At 45.7% G+C, this 17,452-nt stretch overlaps 1 protein-coding gene across 2 annotated transcripts in view; it reads right to left on the bottom strand.

Annotated features, from left to right (window-relative positions):
- Window positions 1-14,738, bottom strand: part of VPS13C (vacuolar protein sorting 13 homolog C) — a 478,755-nt gene extending 464,017 nt beyond the window's left edge. The window contains exon 1 of one of the 2 annotated variants that reach the window (XM_069765602.1): window positions 14,507-14,738. In XM_069765602.1, coding sequence (XP_069621703.1) covers window positions 14,507-14,603 — 97 coding nt within the window. In that variant the 5' untranslated portion in view covers window positions 14,604-14,738. The remainder of the gene's footprint in view (window positions 1-14,506) is intronic. The other variant, XM_069765601.1, reaches the window with a different exon arrangement.
- Between the last annotated feature and the right edge of the window lie 2,714 nt (window positions 14,739-17,452).

The raw sequence follows: 17,452 nt of genomic DNA, 5'->3' as shown, positions 1-17,452 counted from the left end.
TTTTTTTTTTTGCGGTCGCCGGTAAACAGTTAATTACCGGCAATCGCAAAACAGGGGTCGGTAAAACCGACCCCGATCATGCTCTTTGGGGTCTCGGCTACCCACGGCAGCCGAGACCCCAAAGATTCTCGCGGGGCCGGCTGGCGGGCGCACTGCGCATGCGCCCGCCATTTTGAAGATGGCGGCGCCCACCGGGAGCCACGAAGAGCACCAGGGGAGACAGGTAAGTATTGGGGGGCTACCTGTGACCCCTTTTCTCTGTCCTCCGATGTGCGATCACATGGGAGGACAGAGAAATGAAAAAGAGCGCTTTTTTGGGGGTTTTTTTGCGATCGCCGGTAAACGGTAAATTACCGGCGATCGCAAATGCGGGGTGGGTTAAAAACCCCCCGAATCATGTTCTCTGGGGTCTCTGCTACCCCCGGCAGCCGAGACCCCGGAGAAAATCAGATTCTGGGGGGCGCTATTTACTTTTTCCACAGCGCCATTAATTAACGGCGCTGTGGTTTAAGTACCCTTAGCGGCCGCCATTAACCCCTTTACCCCCAAGGGTGGTTTGCACGTTAATGACCGGGCCAATTTTTACAATTCTGACCACTGTCCCTTTATGAGGTTATAACTCTGGAACGCTTCAATGGATCCTGGTGATTCTGACATTGTTTTCTCGTGACATATTGTACTTCATGACAATGGTAAAAATTCTTTGATAGTACCTGCGTTTATTTGTTAAAAAAACGGAAATTTGGCGAAAATTATGAAAATTTCGCAATTTTCCAACTTTGAATTTTTATGTAATTAAATCACAGAGATATGTCACACAAAAGCATTAAGCTACTTACTGGTAGCGGCATTTTTCGGAGGCCCATGACAGCACACGAGAAAGGGGATCCGCCCTTAAGGAACAGGAAACCTACAGATACAAAAGGGCGGCACCTCTCCCCATGCATCAGTTGTATTTCAGAGCCTGAGAGGACTGCCGCGGTTAGTGGTACACAAATATACAATATATACATTATATACATTTGAAACAAAATAACCCATTATTGTAATAAGACACCATACGTGAGATTTACATATTACGCTATATACATATCAGGAAGTGCTACCCCCACGTGAATAGGGAGGGAACTAAGGGTGCTGTCATGGGCCTCCGAAAAATGCCGCTACCAGTAAGTAGCTTAATGCTTTATTCGGACTCCCATGACAGCACACGAGAGATTTACAGAGATGTAAGCTACCTTAGGGAGGGACTATAGATTGTAGCACCCTTAACCCAAAGGAAAGATCAGAGGAGGACCCCAAATCCAACCGATAGTGTTTAAAGAAAGTGGAAGGGGATGACCATGTGGCCGCCTTACATATCTGCTCCACTGACACTCCAGATCTTCCTGCCCAGGATGACGCCATGGCCCGGGTGGAATGAGCCTTTAGGTTCTGCAGAGCTGGCCCCCCACCTGCTGTATAAGCTAGAGAGATAGTTTCCCTAATCCATTTAGCCAGTAAATATTTCGATACTCTAAATCCTTTCTTTGGACCTTGGAAGGAAAGAAGCAGTGCCCCATCCTTCTTCCAATTATCAGTAGCTGAAATATACTGAAGAAGAGATCTCCTGACGTCTAACGTATGAAGCTCCTGCTCTTTAGGATTAGAGGGATTAGGAATAAAGGACGGCAAAACTATCTCCTGTGATCTATGGAACCGTGTCGCCACCTTTGGCAGATATGCTGGGTCTGGTCTAAGGACTACTCTGTCTGACAAGATTTCAGTGTATGGAGGAGCTCTGGAAAGTGCCTGTATATCCCCTATCCTGCGAGCTGAGGTTATGGCGATCAGGAAGGCTGTCTTAAGTGTCAACATTTTGATCGAGGCCTCCTGCAGAGGTTCAAAGGGGGGTTTAGTTAGAGAGGACAGAACTAAATTTAAATCCCATGGAACTGTTCTGTCTTTATGCAGTGGTGTAGATCTACTAACTGCCTTCATAAACCTCGCTATCCAGTAGTTATTCGCTATATTACAGGAAAACAGGGCACCTAAAGCTGAGACCTGTACCCTAAGGGTACTAGGAAAGAGTTTCAACTCGAACCCCTTCTGTAGGAACTCTAGGATTTGTTGTACTGGCACCCCGTCTTGGATATTAAACTTTGAACAAGACAAGAACTTTCTCCAAGTCCTAGAGTAGATTTTCGTAGTTATTTGCTTTCTACTCTTTAGGAGCGTCTCCACCAAGTTTGGAGAGAAGCCTTTCCCCACTAATAGTGACCGTTCAAACACCATGCCGTCAAATGGAGCCCCGTCACTTGTGGATGGGAGATCGGTCCCTGCGAAAGCAAGTTCGGGATCTCTGGCAGTACCCAGGGGACCGCTACAGACATTGTCTTGAGCCAGGCAAACCAGGTTCTTCTGGGCCAAAAGGGGGCGATAAGGATGACTTTCGCTCGATCCTCCCTGATTTTCCTCACCACTAGAGGTATCAGGTTCAGTGGTGGGAAAGCATAGGCTAGTGGAAAATCCCATTTTATGAGAAACGCGTCTACCGCCAGGGGATTCTCCCTGGGATTTAGGGAGCAAAAAAGTTTTACTTTTCTGTTGTTTCTGGTGGCGAATAGATCCACCACTGGTTGACCCCATCTGCGGACGACAAGATTGAAAATGTCCTCGTTGAGAGACCACTCTCCTTGTTTTAACACATTTCGGCTGAGGAAATCTGCTGCCACATTTTCTTTTCCTTTGATGTGAAGAGCTGTCAAAGATAGAAAATTGAGCTCTGCCACCTGGAACAACCGATCCGTGATCTGCATTAAAGTTTCGGAACGAGTTCCCCCTTGCCGGTTTATGTAAGCGACCGCCACTCTGTTGTCCGACAGAATTCTGACGTGCTGGCCCTGCAGATATACGAGGAATTTTTTAACAGCCAGTTCAACCGCCAACAACTCTCTTTGATTTGATGAAAATGTTGTGAAGGGTTCCCACTGTCCCTGGACCACCATGTCCCCCATATAGGCTCCCCACCCTGAAGAGCTGGCATCCGTGGTTATCACGTGGGTGACATCTATCATCCAGGGAACCCCTGCTGATAAATTTTGTTTATCTAGCCACCATCTAAGGGAATTCAATGTTATCGGCCTCAATGTCAATTTTCCATTCAATGCGCCTCCTAAGGCTCTGTCATGGAACAGGACTTCATTTTGTAGGGACCTGGTGTGGAACTGAGCCCACTTAACTGCTGGGATGCAAGATGTGAGTGACCCAAGTAGAGACATTGCTTGCCTAAGTGTCATGGAAGGTGTATTGATTGCTCTTAATACAAAACTCTGAATTTGGTCCATTTTCTCTATAGGGAGGAGACACTGCTGTGTCACTGAATTCAACATTAACCCCAGGAATTTTTGAACATTTAGGGGCTGTAATTTAGATTTTTCAAAGTTTATGATCCAACCCAACCGTTCTAGTTTGGTTTTAGCAATCTCCCATTGTGACAGACAATGATCTACCGAGTTACCTACAATGAGGAAATCGTCTAAGTAGGGGACTATAAGGATATTTGACTCTCTTAAATGCGCCATAACTTCCGCAATTATTTTAGTAAATACCCTAGGTGCCGAGGTGATCCCAAAGGGGAGCGCTCTGAATTGAAAATGTCGAATCCTACCCCCCATTAGTATCGCTACCCTCAGGTATCGTTGGAAATCAGCATGAATGGGTACATGATAGTAGGCATCTTTCAAATCCACTACTACCATGAAACAGTTGTTGAAAAGCATTTTTATTGCCGAATTGATGGACTCCATTTTGAAAGTATGTTTCACCAAAAACTTATTGAGACCCTTAAGATTTATAATGGTCCTGTAAGATTTATCAGGCTTCTGGATTAGGAACAGGGGAGAGTAAAACCCTTCCCCTGCCTGAGAATACGGCACTTCTACCAAAACATTTTTGGAACAAAGAGTCCTCACTTCCTCTTCTAGGGCGAATTGTTCAGTGGGAGATGAGCGCCAGGGTGTTAACCTAAATTTGTCCTGTGGAATATGAACAAATTCCAGCTTGAGACCATGGGAAACAGTGTCTTTTATCCAAACGCTGTTTGTGATTTTCGACCACTCTGCCGAGAAATGCAATAGTCTCCCTCCCACTGGAATTGCCAGTCATTGGTCTTGTTTTTTATTTTCCGTCTGGTTACGGCGAAACATGAGACCTGTACCTCACTTTCGCCTATCCTCCCATCTGGGACGATCTCTCCCTGGTGAAAAGGCTCGCTTTCCTCCCCGGTTGAACCTTCTTTTGTTGAAGGGACGACGGTATGGATTGAACAGGTTGGGAAACTTTTTCTTATCATCTCCTGCTTTCTCCAGGAGTTCATCCAGGGTAGGCCCAAATAAATATTCGCCTTTACAAGGGATAGCGCAGAGCTTCGCTTTTGCCTGCATATCCCCCGGCCAGCATTTCAGCCATAGGGCTCTCCTTGCAGCATTAGAAAGTCCTGCTGCTCTAGCTGCCAACTTTACGGAGTCAATTGAGGCGTCTGATAAAAAAGCCGCCCCCTCCTGGATTACAGGTAATGCTGAGAGAATGGACTCTCTAGAGGCCCCTTGTTTTAATTGGGTCTCCAACTGGTCCAGCCAGACCAACATTGACCTTGCCGTGCAGGTTGAAGCTACCGCAGGTCTTAAGGAGCCAGCTGCCATCTCCCAGGTTCCCTTCAGGAAGGTATCCACTTTCCTATCCAGGGGGTCTTTAAGTGTTCCCATATCTTCAAATGGGAGAGAAGATCGTTTAGCTACCTTGGCAATTGCTGCATCCAGCTTGGGTGCTTTCTCCCAGTTACCTACTGCTGGGTCATCAAAAGGGTATCGGCGTTTTTGCGCAGGTGGTAAGGAGCCTTTTCTCTCAGGTTTCCTCCATTCCCTATTAATAAGATCTTGTATTTTCTCATTTAAAGGAAACACTCTGCGCTTCTTTTGCTCCAATCCACTGAACATCATTTGTTCTTTGGATAGTTGAGGCTTGGGTTCCGATATACCCATTGTGCCTCTGACCGCCTTTACCAATTTGTCTATCCTTTCTAGGGGTAGGCAAAACCGAGCAGCGTCTTCTTCCGAAGAGGAGGATGATGCTGCTGAATTGTCTGATTCTTCGGACTTGTCCTTCCCACAGACGAATCAGATGCCCACTCAATTCTCTGCCTAGAACCTCCTGACTGTGAAAGGTTTTTAAAGGACTCTTTAACCTCCATTCTAATCATCTCCTTGAGACTGGCCGTAATAGAGGAGGATTCTTCGGCTACCTACGGGGATAAGTAAGGTAGACTAGAGTGTAAAATCTACATGCTATACCCCCTCCCCTCCTTCCAGAACCTCACCGTCTGCTGGATACAGGGGTCACATAGTTTTTTAGGGTGTGAGTCAGGCAAGGGAACCCCGCAGATGGCACATTCCCTATGCTTCGCCTTACTGACGTTTTTCCTTCCCTGCATAAAACACATGAGGGGAGACTAGTCACTAAGTGAACTTTCTCGAAGATCACTTACCAGTGGCTGCTCACACCCAGAAATACCGAAGCACGAGGGGGATCCTTTTTGACTGACCCTCCAGACCCCTGTCTGGAGGAGCTTCTGCGGCCCGAACCATCGCTCCTTTTTTCATGTTCCTTCTCCTTGGGTTTCTGGGATGCTTGTTCCAGCAGCACAACCTGCTGATCCTGATCTGAATCCATTTTCAGTAAATTGGAGCCAGAACCCGGGAACATGCTGCTGGAGCCGCCTTATAAGGCCCCTCCTTCGGTCAGCGCACCTTGCCCAGCTTGATTGTTTAATTTTCCCGCCCCCCGCAGCTGTGGGGAATCAATCGTCGCTCCGGAGGGATTGCGGCATGATCTCCGGTGGGCGCCGCCATCTTGGAGCCCCCGCGCATGCGCAGGAGCTCACTGATCCGGAAGACGTCGCCGGCTCCGCCCCCCCGACGTCACCACAGCTTACAGCGCTTCCTGTCAGCGCTGCAGCTCTCGTGGAACGCCGAGGCCGGCCAGCTACGATCCGATCGGCGCCCCCCAGATGCCGCCGCGCTCCCCCCTGCTCCAGAGAGACCCACAGCCCACGGGAAGGGCGACTTACCAGACGCTGGCCCCGGAGACCGGACACCCCCTGGCGACCGCTCCTCGCTGCCTAGTCACCGCCGTGCCTCCCTGCCAGGGCCACCGTGACTACTTCAGGTACCCGCACCGGCCGAAGTGGGAGACCCTCTCGCCACCAGAATCGGTCCGGCCGGCCTGTAGTTTCTATAGGCATCCAGTCCCTTCAGGAACAGGAAACCAACTGATGCATGGGGAGAGGTGCCGCCCTTTTGTATCTGTAGGTTTCCTGTTCCTTAAGGGCGGATCCCCTCTCTCGTGTGCTGTCATGGGAGTCCGAATAAATACTTAATAAGTAACATTTCCCACATGTCTACTTTACATCAGCACAATTTTGGAACCAAAACTTTTTTTTGTTAGGGAGTTATAAGGGTTAAAAGTTGACCAGCAATTTCTCATTTCTACAACACCATTTTATTTTAGGGACCACATCTCATTTGAAGTCATTTTGAGGGGTCTATATGATAGAAAATACCCAAGTGTGACACCATTCTAAAAACTACACCCCTCAAGGTGCTCAAAACCATATTCAAGAAGTTTATTAACCCTTCTGGTGCTTCACAGGAATTTTTGGAATGTTTAAATAAAAATGAACATTTAACTTTTTTTCACAAAAAATTTAATTCAGCTCCAATTTGTTTTATTTTACCAAGGGTAACAGGAGAAAATGGACCCCAAACATTGTTGTACAATTTGTCCTGAGTATGCCAATACCCCACATGTGGGGGTAAACCGCTGTTTGGGCGCATGGGAGAGCTCGGAAGCGAAGGAGTGCCATTTGACTTTTCAATGCAAAATTGACTGGAATTGAGATGGGACGCCATGTTTCGTTTGGAGAGCCCCTGATGTGGCTAAACATTGAAACCCCCCACAAGTGACACCATTTTGGAAAGTAGACCCCCTAAGGAACTTATCTAGAGGTGTGGTGAGCACTTTGACCCAACAAGTGCTTCACAGAAGTTTATAATGTAGAACCGTAAAAATAAAACAAAAATTTTCTTTTCGCCCCCAATTTTTTATTTTCCCAAGGGTAAGAGAAGAAATTGGACCCCAAAAGTTGTTGTACAATTTGTCCTGAGTACGCTGATACCCCATATGTGGGGGTAAAATACTGTTTGGGCGCATGGCAGAGCTCGGAAGGGAAGGAGCGCCGTTTGACTTTTCAAAGCAAAATTGACAGGAATTGAGATAGAACGCCATGTTGCGTTTGAAGAGCCACTGATGTGCCTAAACATTGAAACCCCCCACAAGTGACACCATTTTGGATAGTAGACCCCCTTACAAACTTATCTAGATGTGGGCTGAGCGCTTTGACCCACCAAGTGCTTCACAGAAGTTTATAATGCAGAGCCGTAAAAATAAAACAAAATTTTTTTCCCACAAAAATTATTTTTTAGCCCCCAGTTTTGTATTTTCCCGAGGGTAACAGGAGAAATTGGACCCCACAATTTGTTGTCCAATTTGTCCTGAGTGCGCTGATACCCCATATGTGGGGGGGAACCACTGTTTGGGCGCATGGGAGGGCTCGCAAGGGAAGGAGCTCCATTTGGAATGAGGACTTAGATGGAATGGTCTGCAGGTGTCACATTGCATTTGCAGAGCCCCTAATGTACGTAAACAGTAGAAACCCCCCACAAGTGACCCCATATTGGAAACTAGACCCCCCAGGGAACTCATCTAGATGTGTTGTGAGAACTTTGAACCCCCAAGTGTTTCACTACAGTTTACAACGCAGAGCCGTGAAAATAAAAAATCCTTTTTTTTCCCACAAAAAATATGTTTTAGCCCCGAGTTTTGTATTTTCCCAAGGGTAACAGGAGAAATTGGACCCCAAAAGTTGTTGTCCTATTTGTCCTGAGTACGCTGATACCCCATATGTTGGGGTAAACCCCTGTTTGGGCACACGGGAGAGCTCGGAAGGGAAGAAGCACTGTTTTACTTTTTCAACGCAGAATTGGCTGGAATTGAGATCGGACGCCATGTCGCGTTTGGAGAGCCCCTGATGTGCCTAAACAGTGGAAACCCCACAATTATAACTGAAACCCTAATCCAAACACATCCCTAACCCTAATCCCAACAGTAACCCTAACCACACCTCTAACCCAGACACACACCTAACCCTAATCCCAACCCTATTCCCAACCGTAAATGTAATCTAAACCCTAACTGTAACTTTAGCCCCAACCCAAACTGTAGCCCTAGCCCTAACCCTAGCCCTATCCCTAATCCTAACCCTAGCCCTAACCCTAGCCCTAGCCCTAGCCCTAGCCCTAATGGGAAAATGGAAATAAATACATTTTTTTAATTTTTCCCTAACTAAGGGGGTGATGAAGGGGGGTTTGATTTACTTTTATAGCGGGTTTTTTAGCGGATTTTTATGATTGGCAGCCGTCACACACTGAAAGACGCTTTTTATTGCAAAAAATATTTTTTGCGTTACCACATTTTGAGAGCTATAATTTTTCTATATTTTGGTCCACAGAGTCATGTGAGGTCTTGTTTTTTGCGGGACGAGTTGACGTTTTTATTGGTAACATTTTCGGGCACGTGACATTTTTTGATCACTTTTTATTCCGATTTTTGTGAGGCAGAATGACTAAAAACCAGCTATTCATGAATTTCTTTTGGGGGAGGCGTTTATACCGTTCCGCGTTTGGTAAAATTGATAAAGCAGTTTTATTCTTCGGGTCAGTACGATTACAGCGACACCTCATTTATATCATTTTTTTATGTTTTGGCGCTTTTATACGATAAAAACTATTTTATAGAAAAAATAATTATTTTGGCATCGCTTTATTCTCAGGACTATAACTTTTTTATTTTTTTGCTGATGATGCTGTATGGCAGCTCGTTTTTTGAGGGACAAGATGACGTTTTCAGCGGTACCATGGTTATTTATATCTGTCTTTTTGATCGCGTGTTATTCCACTTTTTGTTCGGCGGTATGATAATAAAGCGTTGTTTTTTGCCTCTTTTTTTTTTTTTCTTACGGTGTTTACTGAAGGGGTTAACTAGTGGGCCAGTTTTATAGGCCGTTACGGAAGCGGCGATACTAAATATGTGTACTTTTATTGTTTTGTTTTTTTTATTTAGATAAAGAAATGTATTTATGGGAATAATATTTTTTTTTTTTTTCATTATTTTCGAATATTTTTTTTTATTTTTTTTTTACACATTTGAAATTTTTTTTTTAACTTTTTTACTTTGTCCCAGGGGGGGACATCACAGATCAATGATCTGACAGTTTGCAAAGCACTCTGTCAGATCACTGATCTGACATGCAGCGCTGCAGCCTTCACAGTGCCTGCTCTGAGCAGGCTCTGTGAAGCCACCTCCCTCCCTGCAGGACCCGGATCCGCGGCCATCTTGGATCCGGGGCTCGAGCAGGGAGGGAGGTAACACCCTCGCAGCAACGCGATCACATCGCGTTGCTGCGGGGGGCTCAGGGAAGGTGCTTCCCTGCACCGCCGGCACATCGCGATCATCTTTGATCGCGGTGTGCCAGGGGTTAATGTGCCGGGGGCGGTCCGTGACCGCTCCTGGCATATAGTGCCGGATGTCAGCTGCGATAGGCAGCTGACACCCGGCCGCGATCGGCGGCGCTCCCCCCGTGAGCGCCGCCGATCGCGCTGGACGTACTATCCCGTCCATGGTCATAGGGGCCCACCCCACATGGACGGGATAGTACGTCCGATGTCAGAAAGGGGTTAAAAGGCGTATCGGCGGTCGATAAGGGGTTAAAAGACTTCATCTGCATATACCCATTTCTTGCTCTTATTTGATTCCAGCTGCTCCCGTAAATATTCTATGGGTTGTTTTTTTGTTTTGTTTTGTTTGTTTTTTTTAAATCCACAGTGCCGTCCCAGAAATGTGGGCCTTTTATTTAGTACTAACTTTTAAAACCATTGCCAAAGGGGAGTGGCTGATTGGATTCTCTAGAGGCATGTCATTAGCTACTCAGCATTAACCTGTGAGCAACATCACATTGTAAAAACCATAAAAATTTTCACTAAATAAAAAAGGTCCATAATAAAATAAGAGCTAAAACAGAGTCACTTTTGGCCAGGTTCTCTGGCTCTGTGCATGTCAGCAATCAAAAAAAAGGGCAAAGTAAAACTAGACACTTCAATGAACAAGCAATCACATGATTTTACACAAGATTTTGTCTGGCTAATGCAACTTCTGCAAACTAGCTGGCTGCGCTACTACCAGTAAGTAGAGATAAGGGAGCACTAAAATGCTCATAACTCGAACCGACCAATTCCTAATGCTCGTTTCGAGTAACAAGTATAATGGGAGTAATTGGGAAATCTGATTATTTTTCCGTCAGACCCCAGAAAGAGGTCTGGGGGGCAGTGAAAATGTTGAAATGGATGGAAAAAGTGCTAAATAGAAGAACAGCATGGAGAAAACCCAGGAAGCATCTCTGACTCCCAGATTGCTGTTGAGAAAAATGGTACTCCATTGACAATAAAACATTCCAAACTGACGAGAATTTGCATTTTACAGAAAGAAAATTATGAAATATTTTTTCCTGTATAATGACTTGTATATAAGGCAACATTTAAAAAGATTTTTTTTTTTTTTTAAATAAAGTAAACCACAATTGAAATTTTTGTAAACAAAAATGGAAATTTCAGTGTAATTTATGAAGGAAGCAATAACTGCCAAAAATGTGATGTAAAAGGGACTCGGACACACATTCTGTATTAGACAAAGGATGCCTTCATACACATTCTGTTCAAATTGTTATGTAGTGGCACTCCTAGACTAATAAAGGCTATGCACTAAGTGCAAAGCCTGCCAAAAATTACAAGCAGGGTTATCCATACACCCTTGATGGTTCCAACTGTAGTACATGTAGTACCTCATTCAAATATTGTTAGTAAAGTATAATTGTGGTACTCCTACACTCAAAAGTTCTTCACAGTGCAAAGCCTGACACAAATTACAAGCAGGGCCATCTCAACACCCTTGAATGCAAAAACTGGAAGGCCTGATTAAAATATTAAGAAAGTGTACACCTGTAGCAGGTCAATTTTGTTTTTTTATTTCAAACCAACTAAATTTCACACAAAGCAGGTTCTACGGTACATATGACAATAGTTAATTTTTTGACCAACAATATTGCACATTTTAACCAGGCCAAGCAGCTTAAAAATGTTAATACACCGTAGTTTTCCACAAAGCACATTAAACTGTATGCACGAATCATTGAATCCATGAACATTTTTTCAAGCTTTTTTAATTTTTAAATAACACCGAAATGTAACAGTACGTAAAACTGTGTGGTTAAGTAACTGAATCCAGACAAATTTGCGACTGATTTTTGTAGTGTTAGATACACCGAAATGTACTCAAAAAGACTCCAATGTACTCCAGTATTCCTCTGGTCAGTTCCTGAGTAGTCTCGAATGGTTCTGCCATCTTTGTCGCCCACTAAGCACGTTACACTGTATACATGATTTATTGAATACAGCTAAAAATGTTATCACTTTTTGGGAGTGTTAACTATCACAAAATTTACCACTTACCCAACGGTGTCCCAGCAGGGAGACCGTTGGCACTTTCAGGCTTCCCTGTCAGCCGCACCAGATGAGGGGGGAGCCCGCAGGAACATTCCCCCGACACTGTCCACCTGCTCTGGGACCCCTGTCGCTCAGCAGAGTCGGTACAGGCGGTAGCCCAGGCAGGCCTTCCTCTTCTTAGCCATAGAGTTTTCTCTGTGGGTTCCCTTCTAGGAACAGGAAACCAACTGAGGAGCGAGGGGGGGCCGCCCCTTTTATCTCTCTGTAGGTTTCCTGTTCCTAGGGGCGGATCCCCTCTCTCTAGTGGGTGCTGTCGTGGCGAATAGAAAATATTCCATTTTTTAACACAAAAAAAAAAAAATGATGCAGCTACATATTTTGCAAGGGACTGCAGAGCCCTTATCCCTGTCTAGACTGTATTCTGTCACTCTACCTGCTCCTGCAACACTATCTCCCTCCCTAGAGTAAATGCAGAATGTATGTGATACTAACAGCAAAGCAAAAGCCCTTAGGCTACTTTCACACTAGCCTTTTTTGCAATACGTCGCAATGCGTCGTTTATGGGAAAAAACGCATCCTGCAAAGTTGTTTGCAGCATGCGTTTTTGCCCCGTAGATTAACATTAGCGACGCATTGACACGTCGCAACTGTCGTGAGACGGTTGCGCCGTGTTGTGGCGGACCGCCGGGAGCAGAAAACGTTACATGTAACGTTTTTTGCTGCCGATGGACCGCTTTTTCCGACCGCACATGCGCGCCCGGAACTCCGCCCCCACCTCCCCGCACCTTACAATGGGGCAGCGGATGCGCAGGAAAAATGCATCCGCTGCCTCCGTTGTGCGGCGCATTCACCGCTAGCGTCGGAACCTCGGCCCGACGCACTGCGACGGGCCGAGTCCGACGCTAGTGTGAAAGTAGCCTTAGAAGGGCTGTTAGTATGATGATTCAGCTTCAGTACCAGTATCAACACTACAGGCCTCTGATTCATTATACTGTGCACACACACACATCTGAACAAGCACTTTCTCCAACACGAAGTTTCACTGAGCTGTGCAATGGCGTCAGAGCGGTGAACCACGCGGCACCTGTTCATTTATAATCCCTGATGATGTCACACGGCCAGGCAATCACAGTAATGCCACAACCAAGATGGCTACAACATTACTGTAACTCACAGGCAATCCCTGAATGCTTATTGGCTGTATAACAGGCGCCAAACCTGCAGGGATTCGAGCTTTAAATCGAGCACCACCCAATATTTGCCGACTAATAAGCAGATCCAATCACCCACATACTAGAGTGATATCCGAGTATTACTGAGCACGTTCGCTCATCCCTACTAGTAAGGCTAAATTCAGACAAGTGTATGGAAAAAAAGAATGTTCAATTTAGTATTCCAAATGCCAGCTGTATTACTGTTTTTTTTCACCACTGGAGTATATCACTTGTCTGCAGATTCATGCAGCCCAAACCACTGGCATTAAGAATCAGACACTGGCTCTATCATTTCAGCCAGGGTACTACGACGAAACGCTGCATCATTTACAGATACAACATAATTTGAAAAGATGGCATCTCAGAAGACTAGTCGTAGGCAGGTCCTTGGTGGCTTCACATCACCCTACTCCTCTTAGGCTACATTCCCACCATGCTCTTTTGGTACAATTTTGATGCTGCAAATTTTCTGCATCCATTAAGTAAAATTGGTTACTTAAATTATAAGCATCAAAAACTCACCAAAAAGTCATTGTGGGAACGTAGCCTGAGGCCGGTTTCACATTTGCGTTTGGGTAGAGTGCGTAGGGCTGCGTACTTCCTCCCTTAAGCTCCGCCTACTCACTCACTATTTCTGCATGCATCCTGCATACTTATCTTTAACATTGGGTTTGCAGGAACATGAATTGTATGCAGGAACATGCATTGTATGCAGATGCGTCCGCATGCTTCGTTTTGACGTGCCCGCCGACCGCACGGGAACGCATCATGTTGCATTTTCTTGCGTTTGGTGGGCACATCAAAACGACGAATGCGGAGGCAACCTCATACAACGCATGTCCCTGCATACCAAATGTTAAAGATAAGTATGGAGGATGCATGCGGAAATAGGTGGAGCTTAAAGGGACTGTCAGATCAAATTGGCGGGATATTAAAATGATTTCTTACCGGTCAGATGGGCGGCGTAGCCTCTTTATTTCTTCACCCCGTCCGTCCCTGTTTTCCGCATTATTTTCGGGAATAAGTGTATGCCTGCGCCATAGTTGGCACGTGCGCCATGAAGATTTTGGTTGCGCACGCGAAGTATGCATTACTGCGCATGCGCACTATGTCCTGGGACATAGTGCACATGTGCAGTAATGCTTTTCGCCTTCGCCCGCAGTAGGGCAAAGCATACTGCGTGTGTGCCACCGAAGACTGCATGGTGCACGAAAAGTATATATATATCATTCGTTTTTCTCCCTAATCTGGGTAATGGATGGCATCTGTATGGCACCTGTAGGTAGTGTGCATGTGTTGACACATTTAGGTGACTGTTTCCAGAATAGCAGATGAGCCCAGCGCTCCCGCCAGTGGTCACCACAGGTACCCCACTGATACCTATGGAAAAGCGTCCCTGTTACTCACACATTGGGGGGCCCTGACCTGTGTGTGCACTAGTCTGACCTCTGTCCTGAGGAGCCAGTCACACACACACACAGAGGGGTCTCCCTAGTGGGTGCAGCACCTGTGTCACCCCTGCCACCTGTCCCTATGACACGTCTTCATACACAGCCCCACTTATACACGGGGAGAGGGGCACACAGGGCTCATACCATCCACCAGCGGCAGGACACGACACACAGCACAGCTGACTCTTACCCCCCCAGATCCCCAGCTTTAACTGGGACCTGTCGAGATTCTCCACGTAATCCCCCAGGAACCTGTTCAGCAGATCTGCCACCACAGACTCCAACATGACCGCTGTGACAGGAGGAGGCGCCTGGAGAAGCCTCAGTGCCCGGGAGCAGACACCGTGACGAAGCGACTGACTGCGGACTGTCTCACTGCAGCCATACTAGTGGGCTGCGGGACCTCGGAGCACGTCACGCCCATGTGACCAGACCAGCGTGGGAGGAGCTATCGTAGCGTTTCCACAGGAGGTGCCCACGTCCTGTCACTAGTGTCTCGGTGTGGGGTCTACTACAGTAGAGTGACGATGTGCTATGAGGGGGAGCGCTGTGTCAGCTGTAGACCGGGTCACGGTTGTGTTCCTGGGTGTTTATGTCACGGCACGGGTCTTGTCACGTGGCGTGGAGGTACAGCTCAGCGCGTGCTCGGCTGCTGCTTATGGCTGGGAGGGTAGACGCCGCCACACACCGGCTCTCACAGCTGACTGCGCCCTGGTTTTCCCGCCCTCCGGGCACATCTTATCCGGGGAGAAGCTGAGTGACATGGCGGCAGGACGGTTTATTACAGCCATGTTCAATGGTTTTTAAACCTGAGGAAATGTGACTGTGATAATGTTACTGTGGCGACAATTCACAACTTCTTCACCACAGAAACGCTGGTGGTCCTGCTGGTCGCCATATAGTGGCCATTGTTGCCTATGCAGCGATATGTCACACGAAAAACACCACGTGACAGAAACACTTGTGCAACTTTCTTTGACCATAAAGCTGTGATAAAACCGCCGAGTTGAGGGTTAGGCTACTTTCACACTTGCGTTTTTTTAAATCCGTCACAATCCGTCATTTTTTGACAATGCAAAATCCCATAGACTTGTATTAGTGACGGCCGTCCGTCGTGCACTGGATGCGTCGGTATTTGGCGGATCGTCAGCACGAAAAATCGTTCAATGTAACATTTTTTCGTACGTCATGTCCGCCATTTTCTACCGCGCATGCGCAGACGGAACTCCACCCCCTCCTCCCCGGACTTAAGAATGGGCAGCGGATGTGTCGAAAAACTGCATCCACTGCCCACGTTGTGCATAATTTTCACAACGTGCGTCGGGCCGTACCAACACAAGGGTGAAAAGAGCCTTACATTCAGGCTACTTTCACACATCAGGTTTTTTGCATCAGGCACAATCCGGCGAATGTTGGAAAAAACAGATCTGGCGCAAATTGTGAAAAACTGATGCGACGGATCCGTTTTTTTGATGGATCCAGCTAACATATCTGGATAATTGGATAAAAAAAATTGGAGCATGCTCAGTTTAAGAATCCAGTGGCGAAATTCGTCATTTTCCAGATCCGGCTTCCATTTTAACAAAATGCCGGAAGCGCCGGATACGGCGCATCCGGCTTTTTTGCCGGAGACAAACGTTGTTAAGGACATTTTTTCCAGAAACCGGAAACGGCAGATTTGCCGGATCCAGTGAAAACCAGACAAAACACAAGGTCATCCGGTGCAGTCCGGCACTAATACAAGTGTATGGGGGAAAAAATGGATGCGGCGGCAACATTCGCCAGATCCGGTTTTATGAAATTTAGCCGGATTCAGCTTGACAGCAAAAACCTGATGTGTGAAAGTAGCCTTACATTGAAGTCTATGGCACAAGTCACCTGCTGTGTGCAAACAGTAACAGAAAATCCAACACATTTGGAAATGCAGGTCAAAACACTTAACCCCTTGATGACCCCAGCTTTTTTGGTTTTGCGACTTCGTTTTTTGCTCCCCTCCTTCCCAGAGCCATAACTTTTTTATTTTTCTGTCAATTTGGCCATGTGAGGACTTATTTTTTTGCGGGACAAGTTGTACTTTTGAGCAACATCATTGGTTTTAGCAGGTAATGTACTACTAAACGGGAAAAAAATTCCAAGTGTGGCGAAATTGCAAAAAAAAAAAAGTGCAATCCCACAATAGTTTTTAGTTTGGCATTTTGGCTAGGTTCACTAACTGCTAAAAGTGACTTGCCATTATGATTCTCCAGGTCATTACGAGTTTATAGACACCAAACATGTCTAGGTTATTTTTTTATCTAAGTTGCAAAAAAAATTTCCAAACTTTGCTAAGAAAAAAAATTAAAAAAAATTGCTCAATTTTCCGATACGTAGCGTCTTCAATTTTCGTGATCTGGGGTTGGGTAAGGGCTTATTCTTAGCGTGCTGAGCTGACGTTTTTAATGATACCATTTTGGTGCAGATACGTTTTTTTGATTGCCCGTTATTGCATTTTAATGCAATGTCGCGGCAAACAAAAAAACGTAATTCTGGCGTTTCAAACTTTTTTCTTGCTATGCCATTTAGTGATCAGGTTAATCATGTTTTTATAGATCGGGCAATTCTGAACCCGGCGATACCAAATATGTATATTTGATTTTTATTTTATTTTATTTTGAATAGGGCGAAAGGGGGGTGATTTAAACTTTTACATATTTTTTTTATTTTTTTCATATTTTTTAAAACATTTTTTTTTTTACTTTTGCTACGCTTCAATAGCCTCCATGGGAGGCTAGAAGCTGGCATAGCCTGATCTGCTCTGCTACATAGGAGCAATGCTCAGATCGCTCCTATGTAGTAGAATTGCTGTGAGCGCCAACCACAGGGTGGCGCTCACAGCAATCCGGCATCAACAACCATAGAGGTCTTTAATATTACAACAACCTGTGTATTTATTTTATTAAAATACTTTGTAATAATGTGTGTGTTTTTTAACCATTTCATACTATTGGATTAATGATAGGTGTCATAATTGACGCCTCTCCATTATTAATCTGGCTTAATGTCACCTTACAATAGCAAGGTGACATTAACCCTTCATTACCCCATATCCCACCGCTACACGGGAATGGGAAGAGAGTGGCCAAGTGCCAGAATAGGC

This window comes from Ranitomeya imitator, chromosome 4 (assembly GCF_032444005.1).
Source record: "Ranitomeya imitator isolate aRanImi1 chromosome 4, aRanImi1.pri, whole genome shotgun sequence".
Lineage (NCBI taxonomy): Eukaryota > Metazoa > Chordata > Amphibia > Anura > Dendrobatidae > Ranitomeya > Ranitomeya imitator.
This window is presented reverse-complemented; position numbering and strand designations above follow the sequence as displayed.